This window comes from Malaclemys terrapin, chromosome 4 (genome assembly GCF_027887155.1).
Source record: "Malaclemys terrapin pileata isolate rMalTer1 chromosome 4, rMalTer1.hap1, whole genome shotgun sequence".
In the NCBI taxonomy this organism is placed as follows: domain Eukaryota; kingdom Metazoa; phylum Chordata; order Testudines; family Emydidae; genus Malaclemys; species Malaclemys terrapin.
This window is the reverse complement of record NC_071508.1, coordinates 48664306-48691509: the sequence shown is the minus strand read 5'-3', so window position 1 is coordinate 48691509 and position 27204 is coordinate 48664306. Positions and strand designations below refer to the sequence as shown.

The 27204-nt window shown below is 41.2% G+C and overlaps 1 protein-coding gene across 6 annotated transcripts in view; it reads left to right on the top strand.

Annotated features, from left to right (window-relative positions):
* GTF2H1 (general transcription factor IIH subunit 1) overlaps positions 1-26962 on the top strand; it is a 43384-nt gene extending 16422 nt beyond the window's left edge. For all 6 annotated transcript variants that reach the window (XM_054027694.1, XM_054027693.1, XM_054027692.1 and 3 more), the window contains 9 exons: positions 1271-1350; positions 3101-3231; positions 5828-5915; positions 13047-13135; positions 14803-14920; positions 16033-16123; positions 17566-17681; positions 22906-22998; positions 23876-26962. In XM_054027694.1, the coding sequence (XP_053883669.1) occupies positions 1271-1350; positions 3101-3231; positions 5828-5915; positions 13047-13135; positions 14803-14920; positions 16033-16123; positions 17566-17681; positions 22906-22998; positions 23876-23962 (893 nt within the window). In that variant the 3' untranslated portion in view covers positions 23963-26962. The remainder of the gene's footprint in view (positions 1-1270; positions 1351-3100; positions 3232-5827; positions 5916-13046; positions 13136-14802; positions 14921-16032; positions 16124-17565; positions 17682-22905; positions 22999-23875) is intronic.
* Positions 26963-27204: the final 242 nt, after the last annotated feature.

Below are 27204 nucleotides of genomic sequence, written 5' to 3'. Positions count from 1 at the left end.
ATGCCGGCACTAGAAACTCCTTATTTGCACAACTCATGCAGCATGAATAAGGTCAGTGAAAGCTTCCTCAGAATGTACAACCAAGGAGCCTTAACCGTACCTCTGATAGTAGGGAATAGTTTTGTTCACATGACTACTTATTCTGTGATGTCTCTGCTGAGACTCTCAACAGATGTGGGTTTTGTGATAAATCAATTCTCTAGAAAGTGGATAAAGATTGGTTTCTTTTATTGACCATCACTGTTTTGGACCATATTTGAAACAATGACCTAGAGATGAAAGGCTTAAAAGTTATATTCTGAAAATGTCATCTTCTCTTGATGCATGTGTATAATCCATGAATGATACACACATATATGGAGAGAAGACTAGATCCTGAATATTGAATGCTTTTCATTCTGATAGTGTCCTTTATCTGACAATCCCAAAGCAAAAACAAACAAAAGCCATACATCATCAGATGGGTGAAGTGATGCATAGAAAGGTTAACTGTTTTACCCAGGATCACACAGCAAGACAGTGTCAGAACTAGAAATAAAGCATGGGAGTAATGGCTTCCAGTTCCCTGTTCTAACCCCTGGTTAATATTACACCATCTACTTGAAAATTAAATATAATAGCCTATATTGAACGCAGTACCATTGATGAATTACTTGAAAATGTTTAGAATTGGCAGGGGGGGCACATGAGGAAGTATCTGGAACTAGTTAGAATAATTCCTGTAATCATTTTCAAAAATACAGAGCAAAAGACTGACTTTAATGATAGATGCTGTAAAGGGCTGAAAGTTACTGCACATAATAGCACTTTGACACATGCAAAACCTTCTTAACTACCCTTTTTCCCAGCCATGGAACATATTCAGAGGATTAAAAAAAAAAAATCATTGTACTTTTTAGAAATACCTGTGTTATAAAATAGATACAGCCTTGGTTTTTTTGATACCTGTAAGTGTTAAGTTCACTGGTTCCTGCAAACCCATATAATCCAAAATGTACCAGATATCTTACATGTTGGTTGTTTAAACTACAAATTCAAGTTTAGCAACAACTAGTGCTGTTTTAGAAATAAATTTCCTGCACGTATATTGGTGTCTAATAGTAATTTAGTACTATATGTTGTGTAAGAAAATTATGGAATCGTATTAAGGTACTGAAGTCCAGATAACTTTGAGGCTTACACTTTATCAACCCTGAGTGTCGACAGATATTCTCGTTTAGCTACTACTTTGCAAGAAAACATTGTTGTTTTTTTTTCCTTCTCCTCATAGGGTTAAAAACAATGGTGTCTCAAGGGGTGAAAAATCCACTGCTAGATTTAACGGCCTTGGAGGATAAATCGTTAGATGAGGCAAGTACAGAGACTGTAAAACAAAAATGTAAGAGTTTCTACATTTTAAAACTGGATCACCTTATTAGCTTGAAAAAGGACCACAAACAATACTAAAATACAACTTTCCACTGAACAACTTCTGGTGGCCCAATGCTAATTTGTCACTGAATTTCTCCTCTCTGTGTTGATGTTCTGGGTCTGATTCTAATCACATCAGTTCTACACCAGTATACCTGCATAGAGTTACTTCTGATATACATTGGGGTAGGTGGATGGAGATTCAGAAATTGTATTCTCAGTCTGCGTGCTATGAAATTCCCCCCCCCCCCCCCCCCCATGGCGCTGCATTACCTCACCTGGCTTCCTAAGCACACTGGTATAAAATCTAACTTTGCTTCTAGAAGCATTCTTGTACAGCTTTTTCATTTTAAAATAAATCTCTCCTTATTTAATCCTTACCATTTAGAGGCTACTTGGCATTGGTAAATAGGAATCCTACAATACAGAAGATTGAGTTCAAAGTGAAGATAAATATAAAAGTTACCACATTTTTGGTCGAACTTATTTACTTAAGATGAAGTTAAAACAACATTTCTTCATATCAGTTTAAAATATTAAATACCAAATAGTTTGCACCACACACAGCATCAGACATGTTTGACAGCTCCAAAGATACCATTGACTTAATGGTTAGAAAAGAAGAATTAGTAGCTAAAATCAGAGTGCAAATTAGTACAACTTTGTATTGTTTTACAAGGATATAAGCTGTATCTCTAAGCACTTAATAAAATTTAAAACAAGATGACAGATTTGGTGAATGACATTCCTATTCATTTGTTTACTACTGAAAACTTAATAGTCCTTGGCCTGCTGGATTTCTATAAACTTCTATAAGAATTTGGTAATTGCAGCTAACAGTTTGAAAATAAAGAATTAGCATTTATACAGAGGTTTACATGTTCAAAGTGCAAAACCAACATTAATCCTCTCAACATCCCTCTGAGGTTGGGAAGTACTATGCCCAGTGTACAAATGCACGTAAGCAGTAGTGCCAGCATTAGGACCCTGAGGACTCCCAATACTATGTATATTCCTCTAGACCACACTGCAATGCTGTTCATTCAGTAAAGCCCAGAAAATGGGAAATGCAGAATCACTGCTACATATCTGATCTAATGGAAAATAGGGAATGGTCTCACTTTTTAGACTCATAGGGCTGGTCCAAACTAACCCCCCAGTTCGAACTAAGATACTTTGACTTCAGCTACATTATTCACGTAGCTGAAGTTGCGTATCTTAGTTCAAACTACAAGGTACTTACCGCGGGTCCACACGCGGCAGGCAGGCTCCCCCGTCGACCCCACGTACTCCTCTCGCGGAGCAGGAGTACCGGTGTCAATGGCGAGCACTTACGGGATCGATTTATCGCGTCTAGACAAGACGCGATAAATCGATCCCAGAAGATCTTGCTTACTGCTGAACCCAGAGGTAAGTATAGACGTACCCATAGACTTTAAGGACCGAAGGGACCAACATGAACATCTAGTTTGACCTCCTGCACATTGCAGACAACAGAACCTCACCCACCCACTCCTGTAATAGACCCCTAACCTCTGGTTGAGTTACTGAAGACCTCAAATCGTGGCTTAAAGACTTCAAGTTACAGAGAATCCACCATTTACATTAGTTTAAACCTACAAGTGACCCATGCCTCATGCTGAATTTAGTTTGGAATAAACTAACAAACTGTTAATTACTTTACTTGCAGGGTTATGGTGTTTCCTCTGTGCCATCCACATCAAACTCCTCAAAGTCCTTAAAGGAGAGTAGCAATGCTGCCATTATAAAACGCTTTAATCATCACAGTGCCATGGTCCTTGCAGCTGGGCTCAGAAAACAGTAAGTTTCAGCACAGGAAGAAGCTCTCAGAACTGGCGAATAACTCAAACTTGAAAACTTTACAAGTGTTATCTTGAAGCCTGTGGAATATTATGATCTAAACACAAATCTGATCATGTGGATTCCATTTTTACTTTTAAAATTCCTTTCAGTGTATAAGGCCATGCCAGCCACCAAAATTAAAGATGTGTTATTTTTGCACAAGCTGGTGTAAAATATTGCAGGCTGGAAATACCTTCCTATATTCCTCTTCTGTACTGTATCTCTGGATTTTTTTCATGTTTTATAAAAAAAAAAAGTGCCTTGACTGATTCACCTTAGAGAATATTTGACAACCTCATCCAAACTATAGCCTAAATTAAGGCCTAGAAGGCCATGAGTGCAGTGAAATTGGTCCAGTTTTTGCCATGCAGAGGATAGATTGGTTGGATGCAAGGACCTCACATGCAGTTCATACCACCTGCACATTGAGCATAGCTCTGTAGGGGCTTCTTATGCTGCAGTGTTCAGGAGGAGGAGACACAAGAGCCAGGGCAACTGGGTCTACTAATGCAGATCCACGAGCCAAACCTTAGAGAGGCGAGGTGGCTGTTGCAAGTCTGTTGCAGTAGTAGCTGCTGTGCAGCCCAGGAAGGATTCCTTCTCCACCTGAGTCCTGCAAAACTCACCCAACTATAGTCCACTTATCCAATCTGTTCTTTAGGAGGAACATTTTTTCCCCTTAGTGCTTCTATATTTGCTCATATGATGTATTTGTTCTATTTAAATGAATAGAACACTGTACCTTAATAAGCCTTTCTGGTAGGAAACATTCCATCCCCCAAAAACTTAGATTGCTCCTTTCTACAAAATGCACAAACTGGATGTTAAAGCACCTTTACTTTCCCGTCCTTCTGTGTGGGAGTACTTCCTCTGGTATGCACACAGCAGTGATCATGATCAGAGTGCCAGTTAGAGAGAATAGCAACTCTTACTGGGAATGTAGAATGCCCAGCACTCCCACACTCCAGACAAGTTTGTGTGGAGGTGGCAGTGTGGTGTTGGGCAAGACTTCTTCAATGTGATACTACAGACAATGATGGAGGCAGTGGATGCAAAGCTTAGAGAAGAACAGGATTGAGGCCCAAGAGAGCCTATGTAGAGCAGATATTCGCACTAAGTACTCTCATAGAAGAATGTATAAAATGGCAAGCTGCTCTCCTTACCTATTTCATTGATTTTCAAAAGGCATTTGACAACCTACACAGACATACATCGTGAATATTCTTCAGTCCTACTGCATCCCAGCTAAAATTGTCAATATCATCAAGGCCATGTACAGAGATAGGAAGTGTTCTAAGGGGGAACAACCAGACAAGGGTGGTTTAACATGGAGAGTGGCACGAAATGAGGGCCACATTTTAATCACTGCTGCTCTTTGGCATTGTCATAGACTGGATAACAAAGAGTATTAGCAATACAAAATAGCATGGATAGATGGCAAATGCCTAGAAAGCCTAGATTTTGCGGCTGCTAATATTGCTGTACTGAACAACACCCCTGAAAAGTTACAAACAAAGACAACCTGGCAAATACAGCATGCCAAGCAGCACTCAAAACAGACATCTGCTAAAACAAACATACTGGAAACCCAGACATCAAACAGTAACATCACATTTTGAAGGCAAAAACATCAAGAAAGTAGAATAGTTCACCTACCTGGGCAGCACCATGATGGCCAACAGAGACATCAAGAAGGAAGTGACATCAAGGATAGAAAAGGCATTCAAAGCATTTATTAAACTTAATGTATGGAAATCTAAGATACCCAGAACAAAACTGAGGATTTTCAATTCAAACATAATCTCAGTGCTAACACATGGCCTCGAGAACTGGAAATCCATCAAAATGTTAGACAGAAAACTAGACCCCTTTGAAAATAAGTGCCTATGACAGATCCTGGGTATTTGGTTGGAAATACTTGTTTACAGGTGACGAGATTTGAGAAATCAGCCACTCATCCCCACCAGAATCAGAAGGAATAGCTGTGCTCCGGAAACTAACATGGACTCTCACATGAAGATGTTAAGTAGAAACTATCTGGTATGAGGAAACAAGGGTGTCCAAGAGAAACCTTAAGAAAAACCCTTGGCAGGAAAGACAGACCAGTAGATCTCAACACCATAGAGCAGAGGGAAGCAGCAACAAATGACAGAGTAGTTATTACCCTGTGTGCCAACATTGGCACGGGAATGATGTGATGTAACTGCATTAACAGTAGCACACAACGTGTGTGACTTAAGTTTTAGTTGGCAAGAGGACTGCTTCACTGCACTATGGTCCTGTTACCTCCCTGTCTATGGCAGGAGTACACTATTTTTTTCTTTGTGCAGAGATGAGGAATCCTATCCCCATTGCCTGTCATGAACAAAATACTGATCCTTTTTAGAGTGACACCCATAGGTCAGTCATTTAAGTGCAGACCTTTTTGAAAGAAATAATTTGGAATTAAATATTTTGGAACAGATTAACCTACTACATGTCTTCAGTCTAAATGTCAATCTCCCAAAAGATGACTTATTGTTCACTTCCTTTTAATACTGTCTTTTATTTTAAGAGAAGCACAAAATGATCACTACAGTGAGACCAGCAGTATGGATGGAAACTCCAGGGATTCAGATTTCTTTCAGCCACCAATAAAAAAGGTATGAACAATGTGAGTTTGCCACTGCAATTCCAGTTGAAGTATAGTACTGCAAACAGCTGCATTAAGCATCATCTACTTAAATGTATGAAGAGTGATATGAATGTAAAGTTGTCAAGGCTGGATCCCCACTTTGAACTTTAGGGTACAAATGTAGGGGCCTGCATGAAAACTTAAGCTTAACTACCAGCTTAGCTCTGGTTCGGCTGCCACCATTTCAATGGATTCCATTCCTGGGAAACCTTGAAAAACCTTCACCAAATCCCTGGTGAATACAAATCCAAACTCCTTGGATCTTAAAACAAGGAGAAATTAACCATTCCCCTCCTTCCTCCCACCAACTCCTGGTGAATCAAGATCCAAACCCCTTGGATCTTGAACAAGGAAAAATCAATCAGGTTCTTAAAAAGAAGGTTTTTAATTAAAGAAAAAGGTAAAAATCATCTCTGTAAAATCAGTATGGAAATTAACCTTACAGGGTAATCAAACTTAAAGAGCTCAGAGGACTCCCCTCTAGTCTCAGGTTCAAAGTACAGCAAACAAAGATAAACACTCTGGTAAAAGGTACATTTACAAGTTGAGAAAAACAAAGGAAAACTAACACGCCTTGCCTGGCTATTTACTTACAAGTTTGAAATAGGAGAGACTTGTTTAGAAAGATGTGGAGAACCTGGATTGAAGTCTGGTCCCTCTCAGTCCCGAGAACGAACACACTCCCAAACAAAGAACACAAACAACAGCCTTCCCCCCCTCCCCCCCCCAGATTTGAAAGTATCTTGTCCCCTTATTGGTCCTTTAGGTCAGATGCCAGCCAGGTTACCTGAGCTTCTTAACCCTTTACAGGGAAAAGGATTTTGGAGTCTCTGGCCAGGAGGGATTTTATAGTACTGTACACAGGACAGCTATTACCCTTCCCTTTATAGTTATGACACGCCCCCCAAATCACAGATCGTGTTGGATGTTCGGTTCCACACTGGCTGTGATTTCTTCCTGGAGTTCTAGGAGAAAACAGAGTTAATAAGACACATGTACCTTTAGACATACTACTGATTATATAAAAACTAACAATATGTTTCATTCCAAGAACAATTGTTAATCAGTTAACTCTGGGAAACTTTCCCGGGAGAGTGCATCAGCCACTTTGTTAGAAGCTCCCGAAATGTGTTGTATTTCAAAATCAAAATCTTGGAGAGCTAAACTCCACCGAAGAAGTTTTTTGTTATTTCCCTTGGGGGTATGAAGCCACTGTAGCGCAGCATGGTCTGTTTGTAGTTGGAAATGCCGTCCCCAAACATATGGGCGTAGCTTTTCCAGCGCGTACACAATGGCATAGCATTCCTTTTCGCTGATTGACCAATGGCTTTCCCTCTCAGACAGTTTCTTACTGAGAAATACGACAGGATGGAATTCTTGATCCGGTCCTTCCTGCATTAAAACTGCTCCCACGCCTCGCTCGGACGCATCTGTGATTACTTGGAACGGTTTGTCAAAGTCTGAGGCCCTTAGCACAGGGTCAGACATGAGTGTTGCCTTAAGCTGGTTAAAGGCCTTTTGACACTCATCAGTCCACTGAACTGCATTTGGCTGTTTCTTTCTGGTTAGGTCTGTCAGCGGGGCGGCGATTTGGCTGTAGTGGGGTACAAATCGCCTATAATATCCAGCCAAGCCTAAGAAGGATTGGACCTGTTTCTTAGACTTTGGAACCGGCCACTTTTGGATAGCATCCACTTTGGCCTGTAGGGGATTTATAGTTCCTTGACCCACCTGGTGCCCCAGGTAAGTCACTCTGTTTTGGCCTATTTGACACTTTTTAGCCTTAACAGTTAGTCCTGCCTGCTGGATGCGCTCGAAAACTTTTTCCAGGTGCTCCATGTGCTCTGCCCATGAATCAGAAAAAATAGCCACATCATCGAGGTAGGCAACTGCAGATTCTCCCAATCCCGCTAGGAGACCATCTACAAGTCTTTGGAAGGTGGCGGGTGCATTTCGCAACCCGAAAGGGAGTACATTGAATTCATACACCCCTGCCTGGGTGACGAAGGCTGACCTTTCCTTAGCGGGTTCATCTAGTGGTACTTGCCAGTACCCCTTGGTTAAGTCCAAAGTAGAGATGAATTGGGCATGTCCCAATTTCTCCAATAGCTCATCTGTGCGTGGCATTGGATAGTTGTCAGGACGAGTTACAGCATTTAGCTTACGGTAGTCCACGCAAAAGCGTATTTCCCCATCTGGTTTGGGAACTAGAACCACTGGAGATGCCCATGCACTCTTAGAGGGGCGGATTATACCCATCTGTAGCATGTCCTGGATCTCCCCTTGTATAGCAGTTTTGGCATGAGGTGACTCCCGGTAGGGTGGGGTTCTAATAGGGTGAGCATTACCTGTGTCAATGGAGTGGTATGCCCGTTTGGTCCATCCTGGAGTGACTGAGAAAATTGGTGCAAAGCTTGTGCACAGCTCCTTGATCTGCTGTCGCTGCAGACGTCCAAGGGTCGTGGAGAGGTTCACCTCTTCCACGCCACCATCCTTTTTTCCTTCGTAGTAGACACCTTCAGGCCACTCCGCGTCATCTGTTTCCTGGGCTGTAAACTGGCAAACGTTTAATTCTCTGGAATAAAAGGGCTTAAGAGAATTAACATGGTATACCTTAGGCTTTATGTTGGAGGTGGGGGAGGCTATGAGATAGTTAACAGCTCCTAGGAGCTCCTGGACCGTGAATGGTCCTTCCCACGACGCTTCCATTTTATGGGCCTGGAGCGCCTTTAAGACCATGACTTGGTCTCCTACTTTGAAGGACCGTTCTCTGGAATGTTTATCATACCAGGCCTTTTGCTCTTCCTGAGCATCCTTTAGGTTTTCTTTAGCAAGGGCTAAAGAATGTCGAAGGGTGTTTTGTAGGTTGCTTACAAAGTCTAGAATGTTAGTTCCTGGAGAAGGCGTAAACCCCTCCCATTGCTGCTTCACCAACTGTAATGGCCCCTTAACCTCACGGCCATACACAAGTTCAAATGGTGAAAACCCTAAACTGGGATGTGGTACAGCCCTGTAGGCAAAAAGCAACTGCTGCAACACTAGGTCCCAATCATTGGAGTGTTCATTTACAAATTTACGTATCATGGCCCCCAAAGTTCCATTAAACCTCTCCACCAGGCCATTGGTTTCATGGTGGTAAGGGGTGGCAACCAAGTGATTCACCCCATGAGCTTCCCACAGGTTTTCCATGGTCCCTGCCAGGAAATTAGTTCCCGAATCTGTAAGGATGTCGGAGGGCCAACCTACCCTGGCAAAAATGTTTGTTAATGCCTGGCACACACTTTTAGCCCTGGTGTTGCTTAAGGGTACTGCTTCCGGCCATCAGGTAGCAAAATCCATGAAAGTCAGTACGTACTGCTTTCCTCTGGGTGTCTTCTTTGGGAAAGGACCCAGAATATCCACAGCTACACGCTGAAATGGGACCTCAATTATGGGTAGTGGCTGGAGAGGGGCTTTAACCTGGTCTTGGGGCTTTCCCACTCGTTGGCACACCTCACAAGACCGACATATTTAGCAACGTCCTTGCCCATTCCCTCCCAGTGGAAGGACTTCCCCAACCGGTCTTTGGTTCTGTTCACCCCAGAATGGCCACTGGGATGATCATGGGCTAAGCCCAAGAGCTTTACCCGATACTTAGTGGGAACTACCAACTGTCTTTGAGGATGCCAGTCTTCCTGGTGCCCACCAGAAAGAGTCTCCTTGTATAAAAGTCCTTGTTCTACAACAAACCGGGATCGGTTAGAAGAGCTGAGAGGCGGTGGGGTGCTCCGCGCCGCCTCCCAAGCTTTCTGAAGGCTGTCATCTGCTTCCTGCTCGGCCTGGAACTGTTCCCTTGATGCTGGAGACATCAGTTCCTCCTTGGACTGTGGACTGGGGCTTGGTCCCTCTGGAAGCGATGCAGGTGCTGGGGCTGTTTCCATTGACTGTGAACCGCTGTCCGCTGGTGCACTATGTGGTATCTCAGGCTCTGGCTGAGCCTTTTGGGTAGGGTTATCTGCTGCTTCTGCCAGTTCAGGCTCGCTGGTGCCCTCTGGCGTTGGAGTTGTAGACTGGTTTGCAAGCGCTGGACTCAGGGCTCGCAATGGTTCTGGTGCTGTTTGTGTTGCCAGTTCCGGTTCTGGGACTGGCTTTGGCTGGGTCTCTGGGATTGGATCCACTACGGCTGTTGCAGTCGTTGGCAGGGGATCTAGTTCCACCACCTTTGTCTGGGTCTCCGGTAACACAGACGGGGCCCTGGTGGACGGCTCAGGAACAGGGATGGGGGTGAAAGCTTGCTTAGCCTGGCTGCGGGTGACTATTCCCACCCTCTTGGCTAGCTTCACATGGTTGGCCAAATCTTCCCCCGGCAGCATGGGAATGGGATAATTGTCATAGACTGCAAAAGTCCACATTCCTGACCAGCCCTTGTACTGGACATGCAATGTGGCTGTAGGCAAGGTTACAGACTGTGACACGAAAGGTTGAATTGTCACTGTAGCTTGTAAATTCTTGTAAATTCTTTTTACTTTTGTTTGCTCATTTGGATCTTGAACAAGGAAAAATTAACCATTCCCCTCCTTCCTCCCACCGACTCCTGGTGAATCAAGATCCAAACCCCTTGGATCTTGAACAAGGAAAAATTAACCATTCCCCTCCTTCCTCCCACCGACTCCTGGTGAATCAAGATCCAAACCCCTTGGATCTTGAACAAGGAAAAATTAACCATTCCCCTCCTTCCTCCCACCGACTCCTGGTGAATCAAGCTCCAAACCCCTTGGATCTTGAACAAGGAAAAATTAACCATTCCCCTCCTTCCTCCCACCGACTCCTGGTGAATCAAGCTCCAAACCCCTTGGATCTTGAACAAGGAAAAATCAATCAGGTTCTTAAAAAGAAGGTTTTTAATTAAAGAAAAAGGTAAAAATCATCTCTGTAAAATCAGTGTGGAAATTAACCTTACAGGGTAATCAAACTTAAAGAGCTCAGAGGACTCCCCTCTAGTCTCAGGTTCAAAGTACAGCAAACAAAGATAAACACTCTAGTAAAAGGTACATTTACAAGTTGAGAAAAACAAAGGAAAACTAACACGCCTTGCCTGGCTATTTACTTACAAGTTTGAAATAGGAGAGACTTGTTTAGAAAGATGTGGAGAACCTGGATTGATGTCTGGTCCCTCTCAGTCCCGAGAACGAACACACTCCCAAACAACACAAACAACAGCCTTCCCCCCCCCCCCCAAGATTTGAAAGTATCTTGTCCCCTTATTGGTCCTTTAGGTCAGATGCCAGCCAGGTTACCTGAGCTTCTTAACCCTTTACAGGGAAAAGGATTTTGGAGTCTCTGGCCAGGAGGGGTTTTATAGTACTGTACACAGGACAGCTATTACCCTTCCCTTTATAGTTATGACAAAAGTATTAATTAAATACAACAGCCTTAAGATGAACATGCTGTTGACAAAGAGCTCTTTAGTTATTTAAATGCAAATAACTTTAATTGATAATACAATCTTCCTGTTGATTTTTTTTTTCTTTCGCTGAGTGAACATTGACATTTTTCCCCATACCTTTCTAATGGATCTTAAAATGCATGTTCTGTTCATTGTGTGTGGTTATATTTATGTATTACCACTGTAAGTGCCTGAGCACTTTAGGAGAATATCCAGGCAAAGAATTAAGATTATAGTAGTTGCAACCATAGCATGGAATTAATATATTGAATACATTGGGGAAGGAATGCACACTTACTACTTATTAGTAAGCAGAATGCTGATTTGATACTTCAACTTAAAGGGTTGACCTTGCATCAGAATCATCGTGCTCAACTGAAAATGAGTGTCAATTTGATTGATTATTGGTGCACAAAAATGAGGCAACTATAGTGTTTCTCTTAGATTACTGGAATTATGTAAAAATTGCTAAGAAAATAAAATGTTTTGAATGACTGTGTAGTGCAATCCAAAAAGCTAAGGGGGGAGGGGGGAATTCCATTAACTTTTAACCTTGCACATACACTTCCCCTAGCCCCCAAAAATTACTTGAAATCCACACAAGTAGCAAATAGTTTTTAGAAAATACCCATTGTAGCTTTTGGGGCAGTCACTAGCTCTGAGTTCACTGAATGGTGCAGCTTTCGGTGAGAATGAACAACAGAACAGGACTAAAGGAAAATCTTTCTACACTTAATGGATGAAGAAAGCAAAAGATCTCCAAAGCAGTTTTCATTTAATTTTCATTGTATCATATTTAAGTATACTACTGTTAATGCTCCTTAATATTTTCTACCACAAATGAATACCTTATTTAGCTACATATCTGAACTAGCTCTAGGTTTAAATTCCTGCACTAAAAACATTAACCCTGTTCCTTCCTCTGGTATGAAGTAACACATGCACATAAACATGGACTACAAAAGGGTTGTTTATGTATGTGTGCGCTTTTTTTTTTTAAATGAGGTGGCTCTGATTATATAAAAAAAAAAAAAAACCTGGTCAGGATCTGCAGAAAAAGTAGTAAAGGCCACTAGTACTAAAACAAGTGTGTGAACATGTTTTTTAAAAAAGGGAGGGTGGCGTGGAGCTTGGCACGTGGGATTTCAGTAGAGAATTTACCTAACTATGGCTTCAGTCTTGTTTTTTCTGTTCATATATTCGCAGAGCAAGTGAGTTTTACTGTGACTTCCTTCAAAACTGGCAGACACTAGGTTCTTTGACAAGTTTCTGCTTTTATTAAAATTTCTCAAATGCTATTTAAAAAATTATTTGTGTAACAGGGCCAACAGCCTGCCATGGAAGGAAGACCCGTGTATATGGCGGTAATCCTCTTGTGAGATAGAGAAAATACTGCAGCTCCCCCTATGCCATGGCAAATAGTATAGGGATCTTGTGGCCATCACAGCCAGTCACTGAGAAGTGTGCTAGGCGGCCAAAGCCACCTCTCCTCCCAACCTACGCTGGTGATGCACTGCCAGAGCAGAGGATCTGAGCCACTTGGGCTTTTTTTCATTTATCTTGTTTTTTTTTCCATTCTCTTCCCAGGAAACAAGGGACAAGGAAAAAAGCACAGTCTACGTATGTGCAACTATATCATAAGTAATTAGTTTTGATTTGTGTCTCATATCGCAGGTGAAGCTACAGGAGGCTATTGAATATGAAGATTTAGGAAAGAATAATAGCATTAAAACTATTGCACTAAACCTAAAGAAATCTGATCGGTAAGTTCAATGAATAAAAGAAAACTGCAGTTCTTTGGATGTTTCAACATATTAAAACTAATATAAATCTCTTTATGATCTATTCAGAATCAATCTGTCCCTAATCTGCTTTGTATTTTACATGGCATTTGAATGCTTCTAGATTAAAATTTAATTAATCTGAAACCTTGTTTAAATGAATTTAGTTACCATTTGCAAAACTGTATCTTTAGTTCATAACTTTTGTGAATTTAGTAAACCTATTACAAACTATTGCTAGACGAGATCCATAATTTTAGTCTGAGTACGAAAGTCTAACAAATTTACCTTATTAATGTAGTTTGAGACATCTTATCAGCATTTCTGTTGGTATGATGCATTTGGAAATATTTGCACACTCTGCACAGACACAAATCTTACTTGGGTGTTGACTTGGGACAATTCTCAATGGTTTGATTCACTTCTTTTGTGATGTGCTTCCCTTTTGTCTTCCAGAACCTAACCTTTCAGTTTGAAAAATGTTAGATCTCTTGTCCTGACAGTTGCAAAGATATCCTTCCAAATGTGAACCAATGGTGTAGTGGTGTTTGTCGAATACTAGTCCTGAGAGGTGGGACTTGCCCCATTCATCTGGAGTCTGACAGTCTAAGTGACAGTACTGCCAGTGCTGAGCAAAGCATAAAAGGGGTGATGACATTAAGGCCGGGTCTATGCTACAGACCTGTGTCAGTATAACTACATCACTCAGGTGTGAAAAATCCACTCCCCTGAGTGATATAGTCATACCAACCTTAACAACCACCCCCTCTCCCCCCCCCGATGTAGACAGCGCTTTGTCAACGGGAGAGCTTCTCCTGTCAACATACACCTCTACCCCGATATAACGTGAATTCGGATATGATGCGGTAAAGCAGCACTCTGGGGGGCGTGGCTGCTTTACTTCGTTATATCTGAATTAGTGTTACCGCAAGCGGTTCCTCTGCACTCCCCCCTTACGTGCTGCGGCCTCCCCCCTCGCCCCCCCGCCCCAGCTCACCTCCGCCTCCTCCCACGAGTGCGCTGCAGCTCCGCTTCTCCTCCCTCCCTCCGGGGCTTGCGGCGCCAATGCTGTTTGGCGCGGCAAGCCTGGAAGGGAGGGACGGGGGGAGAAGCAGTGCGGTAGCGGCACGCTCAGGGGAGGAGGCGGAGGCAGAGCGGAGGTGAGCTGGGGCGAGGAGCAGTTCCTCTCTCTACCCAGATATAACGAGGTCTCACCTATAACACGGTAAGATTTTTGGCTCCTGAAGACCGCGTTATATCGGAATAGAGGTGTAGCTACTGCCTCTCACAGAGGTGGATTAACTATGCTGACAGGAGAGCTCTGCAGCTGTGCCAATGCAGCATAGACCTGCCCTAAGATCTGCATAACAAAAAAATCAAGAATGGCCTGTCCCTTCTCATTTTGCTGTCGCATATGGGAAAAACGTAGGTTGCAGTGGAATTTGAAAGCTTACAGTTACGTTTTTATTTTATTTTTTACATTTCCAATCAGACCCCTGATTTATTTAAGTTTTAATAGAGACCAAAAGCCAAATTTGTACTGCACCTAAAATCTGAGAGGTGCAACTGCTACATTACATAAATCTTAGTCTACTGGGAATTAAGTTACCTTGTGTTTTGTTTTGTTTTTCCCTTTTCTCTTCCCATAGGTATTATCATGGTCCAACTCCAATTCAATCACAGCAATATGCAACCAGTCAGGATATTATTAATTCTTTTCATAGTATTAGAGAAGAAATGGAAGCCTATGTACCCAGACTAACTCAGGTAGGAAAATTCATTTTAATTTAAATACAGAAAAGTAAAACTTCCTCCTTAATACTAGTCCAGATTTTTCTTGACTTACTAGAATTATGGTACTTGCACAGTTTTGTCCCTCAAGGTGAACCTGATACTTTTCCTGTTAAATTGCATAATGTGGGAAACTGTTTTAGAAGAAGTCTTCAGTCAGAACAACACTTAATTAAGTTGCACAGCAGTGTTTTAGCCATACCACTTCAGCTCTTCTCTGAAGTTATAATATTAAGACAAGTAACTACCAGAGTTGCTGATACTGATGGACAAATCCTACAGCACTCTCATACCTGTGAGGAAGCTCCAAATGTAGTGGAATCAGCATTGCTGTACTGCACAGGGTAGAACAAAGCCACACACTGGGACGTAGCTCCACAAGGTGAAGGAGAAGCTATTTCTGGTGGCCCTTACCTCAGACACAAGGAGGGGAGGAGTCAATGGCAATAAAAGGTCACAGCCAGTGGTTTGTGACTAAGTGAATCAGTAGGACACAGGTCCTATTACATCTCTGAGGTTATCAAATGGCTGCCTGTGTGCTGTGCCCTCAGGTTGGCTGGGGCAGCTGGTTCTCGTAACCTCCCTTGCATTCAGAAAATTTATATTTGGCCCTTATTAAATTACCACAATTGTTTGTGCCTCACCGTTCTACTAAAGTCATGAGGACCAGTGAAAATTTTCTTTTAATTGTTATATTGCCTTATTAAAAATTTGTATGTAAGTCAAGATTACTCAATACATGCACCAGTTCGGCAATATCATGTGCATGTTAAGAACCCACACTATAAACATCAATTTGAGAGCAATACTGGTGGACAGGTGCTGTCTGTTCCTATCATGGTTTCTGGAACTTCCAAAGGCAACATGAGTTAATGCTTAGTAGAACTACATGTCCAATTCCCTCTCACATTAATGGGGAGATTACTTTTATACTTCCAAAATTATTTCAATCTAAGATGACTGACTAACGTCCTGATTGATATGTCTGAGCCAGTGCAATTCACACTTTTCTTTAACTTCATTTGTCCAAAATGTTTTAAAGCGAGTCACTGGGGAAAATGATATGAAAGGACTTTGGTTCTTTTAAGGTTCTTTCCAGTGGTGCTGCTACTAGCAGCATCACAGCCCTGTCACCTGGAGGAGCACTTATGCAAGGTGGGACACAGCAAGCCATAAACCGTAAGTTTTTACAGAGTATGTTATCATTCAGCCATATAGACTATACCAACAACACGGTGGGGGCCCTGGCTTTTTTATTTTTGGCTACAACCGTTTATGCTGACAAAGCAAATGCAGAGACATTCATCTAAAATACAGTTGCAAAGTATAAAAGTTATCAGGTGGAAGTGACAAAGGAAAAATTCTGAAAGAAACTAGCAATCCAGTCTGCCCAATAAGGAGGCAGTGGTGGCTCTGGTGCTGAGGTAAATGGAATTAAGATAGCTAGGAGCAAATAAAGTCAGATTGACTCACAGAATATTAAGTTATTTAAAGGTAAGACCATTTTACTCCTCCACTAAAGGCCCTGTCTAGCTGCTTCCAACCTATTGCCACCATTTTGAGCAGATAGGGTGAGGCCCGAGTGGCCATTCTGTTCAGTTGAGGACAGCCAGTAAGACCTTAGCTAACATTGCCACTTTACAGTGCTGCAACTTTCTCACTCGGGGGTGTGAAAAAACATCCCCCTGAACGTTGCAAGTTTCAGCTCTGTAAAGTGACAGTGTGGACAGTGCACCAGCGCTGGAAGCTGCACTCCCAGCACTGGTAGCTACTCCCCTCGTGGGGGTGGGTTTTACAGCGCTGGGAGAGCTGTCTCCCAGCACTGGTGCCACGACTACACAGCCATGTTAAAGTGCTGCCATGTTGCTAGTGAAGACATATCCTAAGCCTACTTTCTCCTCCAATCTCTCAGCTCACACTTAGGTGCTTTCATCTCTATACCTGCTTTGTGTATTCTCCTCCCCCTTCTCTCTCCCCCTTCTGGCTTTCTGCAGTGGTAGCAGTGAGGAACCACAGGAGAGAAGAGGTAGCAGCAGCAGTCCAGCTGCCAGATGTAAACAAATGAAAGTTCTGAAGCCTTGAGTTAAGGGCTAAAACTCAACACTCCCTGGCCTTGGAGTGTAAAAGCGGAGGAGTAGCTTCTTGGCTCTTATGTTTTCTCTGCCATTTACAAAATAAAACTTCATTTATTCTAGGGGAAAAGCCTTAGATTTGATTTGGAAACAGATTTTGTAACCAAATCTGTCTATGAAATAATTGTATACAGTGTAGTTGTAGCTGTGTCAGTCCCAAAATATTAGAAAGCAGGTTAAGGTCGTGTTCTAACCACGGTGGGTGGTTTTTTGGGTCCTGTTAGCTCCAGGGGAATAAGTTTAATAAACACTCTGTTCTTAACTTTTTTAAATGATCATCTGTTTTAAGAGACTGATAAATAGACTACAGAGAAATCGTGTAATTGACTCTCTGCTTATGGCCTGGCACAATACAGTTGTTTGAGCCCTAGACTGCTCCTGTTACAGGTATCAAACAGCTTTCGCTATGTATTAGCCAACTCTTATTTTACTTACATATTACATAATTTAAGTAACATGCCTTTTAGAACATTTCTTTTCCTGTTGCAGAGATGGTGCCAAATGATGTTCAGTCTGAACTGAAACACTTGTATGTGGCACTTGGGGAGCTACTGCGACACTTCTGGTCCTGCTTTCCTGTTAATACACCATTCCTAGAAGAAAAGGTAAGAGGGATTGAGGATATAAACTTGCTAGTATAAATGTCAGTGTATCTTGTAACTATATGTGTATTCTGTAATGAGACAATTGACAGTATTTTTTATTCAAGCTGTAGTATCACATTACACTGCTCTACAGCCAAAATGCTTCTGAAATAAATGTAGTCAAACTTTACTAATTCTGGGTCACTGAGAACGAAAATGATGCTTAAAATTGTTGATTGGCTCTAGTTTTCAAGATATGCTATTGGGTCAGTATATACGACCCTTGACTTGGGAATGGCAGAGGATAAGTGAGTTATAAAGAAAAGGGATCTCAATTTAAACCAGAAATGACTAAAATACATCTTTGACTGGATCTATGAATAAATCTTGACTGGGTTTGGACAGTACTTGCTTTTTATGCAAAACAATGAATGATGCAATCTGAAGCTGGTATTGCGTCATACATGATATGAATTGCATCATGTTATTCCTGGAAGTCGTGGATGATGCAATCATAACGAAGCTTACATCACTCTGCTGAACAAATTGCCCTATATCAGCTCTAGAAATCATACAGGGTCATGCTCTCATTTGTCTGTGTTTGATTTTGCAAAGGGACACATTTCTGTTTAGCCAAAGTTAGCAGAGATGCCTCGTACTTGTATGAACAGTGCAGATAACTTCTGCTATGTTTGTGGTGAAGTGACTTTTGCATCACAAAAGCGCAGTATAACCACTATGGTTAAGAAAGCCTATCACCTTTATTTTGGCTGCAAAACTGGAGATCAGGACAAGAGGTGGGCCCCACACATATGCCGCAACACTTGTGCAACAAATCTTCACCAGTGGTTGAACAGGAAATGGAAATCTGTGCCTTTTGCAGTGCCAATGATTTGGAGAGAGCCAACAGATCATACCAGCAATTGTTACTTCTGCCTGGTGCCTCCAGTTGGGAAAGGTGTGTCAAAGAAGAAAAAGTGGACTGTGCATTATCCAAACATTCCATCAGCTATACGCCCAGTACCCCACGGAGAAGGACTGCCGGTTCCTGATGCACCAGAATCATTCTCACTTGAGTCAGACGAGGAAGAGGATGAAACTTCTGGTCCTGAACCATCAATGTCACAGGACCCACATTTTCTCCCATCCTCCTCCTCTGAACCACACCTCCTAACACAAGGTGAACTGAATAACCTTGTCAGGGATTTAGAACTACCCAAGAGTAAGGCAGAGCTGTTGGGCTCCAGACTACAGCAGTGGAATCTCCTGGCAGGTGATGTTAGGGTTTCCATGTTCCGTGACCGTCAAAAGGATCTTGTCCCATTCTTCTTCATGGAAGGTGATCTTGTAGCCTGCAACAACATCGATGGTGTGATGGCAGCCCTCAACATCGTTCATGATCCAGATGAGTGGAGACTGTTCATTGATTCATCAAAGACGAGTCTTAAAGCTGTTTTACTGCATAATGGCAATGTTTTGCCATCAATTCCAGTTGGTCATGCAGTCCATATGAAGGAAACCTATGACAACATGAAACAACTTTTGAGGTGCATAAACTATGACCAACATCAGTGGCAGCTTTGTGGCAATTTGAAGGTTGTTGCTCTCTTGCTTGGTCTGCAGACTGGATACACAAAGTACTGCTGTTTTCTCTGTGAATGGGATAGTCGTGCAAGAGATTCCCACTACATCAAGAAAGATTGGCCACTCCGACAGTCATTGGAGCCTGGGAGGAAAAGTGTTCAGCATCCACCACTTGTTGAATCAAGGAAGATTTTGTTACCGCCCTTACACATCAAGCTGGGTCTGATGAAGAACTTTGTCAAGGCCATTGACAAAACACAAGCAGCTTTCAAGTACCTCCGTGGAAAATGTCCAAGGTTAAGTGAAGCTAAGATAAAGGAAGGTGTCTTTGTTGGTCCTCAGATTAGTGAACTTCTTCGAGATGATGCATTTGACCATGTACTGCGTGGCAAGGAAAAGACGGCATGGAAAGCCTTCCAGTTAGTGGCAATAAATTTTCCTCAAACAACAAGGCAGACAACTACAGGTTGTTGGTGGAAAACCTCCTCAAGGCATACAAAAGCCTTGGTTGCAACATGTCACTAAAGATGCATTTTTTGCACTCTCGTCTAGATTTTTTTCCACCGAACGGCGGAGCAGTGAGCGACAAGCACGGCGAGCAATTTCACCGGGACATTGCAACAATGGAGAAACGCTATCAGGGCAAATGGAGCCCATCAATGCTTGCAGACTATTGCTGGACAGTGACAAGAGATGCTCCATTTAATGAATACAAGAGACAAGTCAAGAAGCGCCGAGTAGACACTGAATAGGACTAAACTATGTACATAAGTTTTTTGCCTTTTGTTTCATTAACAATTTTATTTGTATAACTCTTTTGCTGATTTTTAAAAAGTGTTACATAAACAGGACAGGTGAAATATTATCACATAAAGCAACCATAAACACATGAAAAGACCTAGGTTTACAATTTATGATTAAAACTATCTACACAATATACATAGACATAAAATGTAAAAACTTAAGTATCTTAAACAGTAGCCAGTTGTTTTAATTGTCATATTTGAATTCAGCACATCAAAATACATAATAAATAGCACATTTTATCTCTGACGCAGACGATGTCTCAAAAATTGTAGACCAGTGTTATTAATCATGTGGTGTGTATATATAAAACTCTACATGTTTGTCCTTTCACTCCTTAAATGATTATGGACAGAAAGCCACTATGTAAAAATAGCGTAGTTAACTCAGCAGATCTGCTCCCTCTGCGTAATTGGAGTGTGATCTGTCAATGCTATTGCCTAAATCTGTTTTTCGCTGTCCTGTTAACCACAATACAGAAGAAGTGGCTGAATTCTTGTGGCTCAAATTGTCATATTACCTATATTCCAATTGCAGAAACCTGATTACTGGTAATGAGAACCAGAAAGAAAATACAATCAACCTTGGATCTCAAGATCAAGATAACAGTGGTAGGCAGGAAAGAACTTGTCTAAACTGAGCAAGTTTAGTATAGAATCTCACACACATCCACAGAATCATTGTGCCATTCTAGTCACCTTGCAGAGTATAATTGCACTTCAAAAAGGTTAGAGCATGGGATTCTAGCTCTGCCACTGTCTTCCTATTTGACCTTGCACAAGGCGTTTAACCACTGTGCTTCATTTTGGATCAGACAAAGAAGGTTACTATGGGAAATGAAAACTTCTATTCAGATGTCTTGGGCCTTCTACTGCAAAACTTTTTAAAAATCATAGTACGCTGTTGGCTTGAAGCAAAGAGATAAATAATGTTAAATGTAAAGTGTTGCTGACAAAGATACTGTAGAAATTACCACAGTACATTTGTGAAGCATATTATGCTCGGTTAAACCGCTTAAGTTTAAGAACATAAGAATGGCCATAGTGGGTCAGATCAAAGGTCAATCCAGCCCGGTATTCTGTCTGCTGACAGTGACCAATGCCAGGTGTCCGGGGGGAGTGAACCTAACAGGTAATGATCAAGTGATCTCTCCTGCCATCTGTCTCCACCCTCTGACAAACAGAGGCTAGGGACACCATTCCTTCCCATCCTGGCTAATAGCCATTAATGAACTTAATCTCCATGAATTTATCTAGTTCTCTTTTAAACCCTGTTATAGTCCTAGCCTTTACAACCTCCTCAGGCAAGGAGTTCCACAGGTTGACTATGTGCTGTGTGAAGAAGAACTTGCTTTTATTTGTTTTAAACCTGCTGCCCATTAATTTCACTTGGTGGCCCCTAGTTCTTATATTATGGGAACAAGTAAATAACTTTTCCTTATTCACTTTCTCCACACCACTCATGATTTTATATACCTCTATCATATCCCCTGTTAGTCTCCTCTTTTCCAAGCTGAAAAGTCCCAGCCTCTTTAATCTCTCCTCATATGGGACCCGTTCCAAATCACTCATCGTTTTAGTTGCCCTTCTCTGAACCTTTTCTAATGCCAGTATATCTTTTTTGAGATGAGACCACCGCATCTGTACGCAGTATTCAAAATGTGGGCGTACCATGGGTTAATATAAGGGCAATGAGATATTCTCCATCTCTTTTTTTAACGATTCCTAACATCGTGTTTGCTTTTTTGACTGCCGCTGCACATTGCGTGGACATCTTCAGAGAACTATCCACAATGACTCCAAGATCTCTTTCCTGATTAGTTGTAGCTAAATTAGCCCCCGTCATATTGTGTGTATATATAGTTGGGGTTATTTTTTCCAATGTGCATTACTTTACATTTATCCACATTTTAAATTTTATTTGCCATTTTGTTGCCCCAGTTTTGTGAGAGCTTTTTGAAATTCTTCGCAGTCTGCTTTGGTCTTATCTTGAGCAGTTTAGTATCATCTGCAAACTTAGCCACCTTGCTGTTTACCCCTTTCTCCAGATCATTTATGAAAAAGTTGAATAGGATTGGTCCTAGGACTGACCCTTGGGGAACACCACTAGTTATCCCTCTCCATTCTGAAAATTTACCCTTTATTCCTACCCTTTGTTCCCTGTCTTTTAACCAGTTCTCAATCCATGAAAGGATCTTCCCTCTTATCCCAGGACAACTTAATTTACGTAAGAGCCTGTGGTGAGGTACCTTGTCAAAGGCTTTCTGGAAATCTAAGTACACTATGTCCACTGGATCCCCCTTGTCCACATTTTGTTTTATCCCTTCAATGAACTTTAATAGATTAGCAAGACATGATTTCCCTTTACAGAAACCAAGTTGACTTTTGCCCAACAATTTATGTTCTTCTATGTGTCTTGACAATTTTATTCTTTTCTATTGTTTCAAGTAATTTGCCTGGTATTGACGTTAGACTTACTGGTCTGTAATTGCCGGGATCACCTCTAGAGCCCTTTTTAAATATTGGCGTTACTTTAGCTATCTTCCAGTCATTGGGTACGCAAGCTGATTTGAAGGACAGGTTACAAACCATAGTTAATAGTTCCGCAATTTCATATTTGAGTTCTTTCAGAACTCTTGGGTGAATGCCATCTGGTCATAGCCATTTAGTGCTTGTTTCCATAAGTTTAAAACAGAGATCATATTTTCAATACAGTAAGTGCTCTCTAGCAATTTGTTTTAACTGTGCATATTTACAGTAACCCTAGGTACTAGCTTCCAGGTATTTCAATTTGCTGAAAGCAAGAAAATGTTCATATGCAGGAGTTTGTACACTTTTTTCCTATTGATGTCTTTCAGGTTATGAAAATGAAGAGTAATTTGGAAAGATTTCAAGTTACAAAGCTCTGTCCATTCCAAGAAAAAATTCGGAGACAGTATTTAAGCACAAATGTAAGAGGAAAAAGTATCCTTTCTCATTTCAATTATTTGTGTACATATTGACCTTGAGAAAAAAAAAACCACTCATATTTATCACAAAAAGAACAGGAGTACTTGTGGCACCTTGGAGACTAACAAATTTATTAGAGCATAAGCTTTCGTGGGCTACAGCCCACTTCAAGCTTATGCTCTAATAAATTTGTTAGTCTCTAAGGTGCCACAAGTACTCCTGTTCTTTTTGCGGATACAGACTAACACGCCTGCTACTCTGAAACCTGTCATATTTATCACAGGATGGCAGATTTTGGTCTCCTGTATTTGGGGTTTTTAATTTGTTCTGTTAACTATATGTATAATGCTTAATTCTTCTTAAAAGTGTGTTTCTCTCATCATCCTCTTGTCCCCCCTTCTTCCCCCCCCCCCCCCCCCCAAAAAAAAAAAAACCCTATGGCTGATGGAGAAAAGGATGTAGGGGTATTACATTCTGGAATAATTTTCTCCTTTTATCATCTTGCAAGTCTGATTTCTCAATGATTGGATGAATGGCCTGTTTAGCTAGTTTCCAGTGACTATTGAAAGTGCTTTTAAGTACAGCACTTGAACATAAGTTGTCCACATAGTTTCCCTTGAACTAGCTAACTGCATATCCACTGTCTTTACTGATACTCTGCCATACTTGACTAATAAAACTTCGAGACATTTTGTAATTGAAACAATTGTGGCCAATTCTCCTCTCACATCACATACCTTGATGCAGCTCCCTAGGCTTTACTGGTTACTCTGATCAAACCTAAATGGGACTGATTGTCGTTTCTCTCAGTATGAGGAATCAGGAGTAAGGGCACACGTTTCTCAGATACTGGGAAGATCCCTTTGTTTTATCTTTCAGTTGATAAATCATATAGAAGAGATGTTGCAGACAGCTTACAATAAGTTCCACACGTGGCAGTCCCGACGTATGCTGAAGAAAACGTGAAGACTCCCGCTATAAAGTTTGGAGAGGGAAATCTGCAATAGCTGTAGGAACACAACCTGGCAAATGTGCAGCTCTTAGATATTGCAGGAACATCTGCAACATGTGGATTCCTGGAAATGTTCCTAACTGAACTTGCACATTTTTTGGAAAAGGACCTGTGATTAAACTTGAAACTAGGGAAAAATTAAGTAAGAACCAAAACGGAAGAGCTGAGAGGCAAAAAAAACCCAACATATTTAAGACGCTGTTTACTGCAGTTACTCAGGAACTGCTTTTGATTTGCGAAAGAGCTGCTTTCAGAAATAAACTTTAAAAAGGATGTATTAATAAAATCTGAAACTGTTTGTCTAATTTTTTTAAAACGTGTATGGCACAGGGTAGAACTTAACATTTTTCTTCACTGGATTCTGGCATTTTATTGAATTCTGTTTGTACTTATTGAAACAGAGGTTAACAATGACATTTTAAATATAGCTGAGACTGGTTTTGCTTCAAACATCTGACAAGATTAGCTATCAGAAGACAAGCTTTGGCCATATGTTTCCCCACAAACTGGAAGTAACAGACATTGCACTGAAAGCTGTTTATGGTTTGGAGTCCCTAAAGGCACGAGTAGGGGAGGGCACACTTTTGCCTTGTGTCTTGGATTTTTATGCAGAATATTTTCAGCCATCAAGTTTGCATGTTTTCCTTTGAATGCAAGGGTTGCTATTGCAATTTTTTTTAAGATGGCATCTGTTTTGAGAAGGAGAGAATGCATTTTCTAAAATAAAGTTTCTTACTAAAGAACTAGAAGAAAAGTCACTTTACTTTCACCTCCTAGAAGAGAAAGATTTCTCCTAAATCTGTTTTTCTCCACTCTTCCTTGTTGACTGTTACACTATTTTTGGCGAATTGATAATCATTGCAAAAAAGAGGGAAAAGTGTGTGAATACACAAGCTCCTGAGAGATGTCTGGAATCTGTGCCATACTTTGTTCCAAATAGATAAACTGTGAGTTGATCATACGACCTACCTGTCTTGTATTAAATATTTGACTTAGAGACAAAGTAAACCTATTCTATATTAGTAGATGCCGTAATGACACACTGTATTTCATTGTTTCATTTTGATCATTAACAGGGCCCATGGTATGGGCTACTGAGTTTTTGACTTGGGTTAAATGTGACTGTTAGAGAATTAGGATACATTTAATACACTGAGACAACTCAGAACGACAGTACGTATTTAAGAGCAGACAGCCTTTTAATCAGCCTCCAGAATGGCTTACCTTAGAGAGACTGATGAGCATTGGAATGGTATTTAAACCCCACTGTATGTTGTCAGTAAGGGGATGGCACCTAATCCTGACCGAGAGTGTGTGTACACACACACAGTAGCAGAAACTCTGTGGTGTCCATGCTCTACTGCTGCTCCCTTTGGAGGAGAGGAGGATTTTCTCATGGAGTAAAGTATGTAAGCTACATGCTTACTGTATGCAATTTTGGGGGGATTGCATAGTCTGATCAGGTTTTTGGTACAATCAGAATTTCTGTCCCTGTCTGCACTGATGAAGCCTTGTTTAGAAATGTAATAACGCATTGTTAACCTAGCTTCCCTCAATCTGCCCTTGCAGATAGGTGCATGTTATCTGCTCTGTGGTAACTAATATGGTTCTGCTACCACACAGACTGCTGGGTTTAGTAAGAGGAACAGTTTTTCTAACCTTACATGGTGAAAAGTAGAGGAAGAGGTGGGAGGAGCCAGCTTGCTAAAAAATGCAATGTGTGCGCTCTGGTAGTATATGGTCCTACTGTCTGTGTGTATACAGAGTAACCTACTTCTCCAGGAACAAAAAGTAAGCCTGATTCATCCCTGCTCTCATTGCAATGGATGTTAATAGACTCATACCTGGGAGACGTTGACCCACAATAGTTGTGTTTAACATTGGGCACCTATCAGTGTCATAAATCTAACTGTTTTAAATAGCCACAAAAATAGCAGCGTGCTCCAAAATAAAGAAACATTAAGTGGCTTTTTCTAAACTCTAGTACAATTCTCAGTGGAAGAGCTTTCATCAGACTAGGAATGAGGAAAATTGATAGTTATATTCTAATTTCCCCTGAAGCTATGATAAACTGAAGCAAGATTGCACTGAATTTTTTTTTTTAAGCAATCACACTGGTTTAACATTACAAAGGTAGGGTTTTGAACATCAAATTAAGTGACATTTAGGCTGAAGCAACAGCATTAACCACTCCTGGCAATGTTGTTGGGTAAAATGTTTAGGGAGGGAGATGTTCCCTCTTCACAGGTCCTTAGGTTTACATAGATACCAGGGAGCTTGTTGCTACCTAACGTGTCATGGATTAATAGAACGTGTGCTGTGAAGAAATGCTGAAAGCAGCAGTTCTGTCCAATTTGAGCTAGGCTGCTATGCACTTCACATATTGCTCTTTAAAATATTTTGGCAATAAAAGATGCAAGCCCCTCCTAAAGTAAGGGAGGCAGTCTCTCTCTCTCCTACAAATTGAAATACTCCTTCCTTTGGGCAGCAAAGAGTCCTGTGGCACCTTATAGACTAACAGACATATTGGAGCATGAGCTGTCGTGGGTGAATGCCCACTTCTTCGGATGCAAGTTGCATCCGAAGAAGAGGGTATTCACCCACGAACCTCATGCTCCAATACGTCTGTTAGTCTATAAGGTGCCACAGGACTCTTTGCTGCCTTTACAGATCCAGACTAACACGGCTACCCCTCTGATACTTCCTTCCTTTAGGTACCTTTCTCCCTTTTTGTCTCCTGCCAGCATTGATTTCAATACTTTTGTAGCATGGTCCAAAAAAAGACCTGATAATTCCTTAACCGTTTTGAAACTGAATCATTCACTACCTTGCATTATATGCTAATTGGAATCTTTTATACTGACTTGTATTTTTAAAGGAAATTCATACAACTTGTATCACTGGCATTGATTCAAAGTATTTGTAGAATAAACCCTACTGAATTCTGCAGTCAAGTCTTCTCTAATGCTTTAGGCTGTGTATTTTGCGATGTTCAAACAAATCTAAAACAAAACAAACTGGGTCTCAATCAAAGGCGCTACATGTGGTATAAGCTCCGCTCTCTTCTTGGCAGTCAAGTGCTTTTCAGAAGAGGACTCACTAGTGGCAAAGAATCCTCCTTATTCTGTGACAAACATCTTTTGAAATTCCTCATTAAGCTTTTAAATGTAGGAAGCATTTAATTACTGCTGCAATC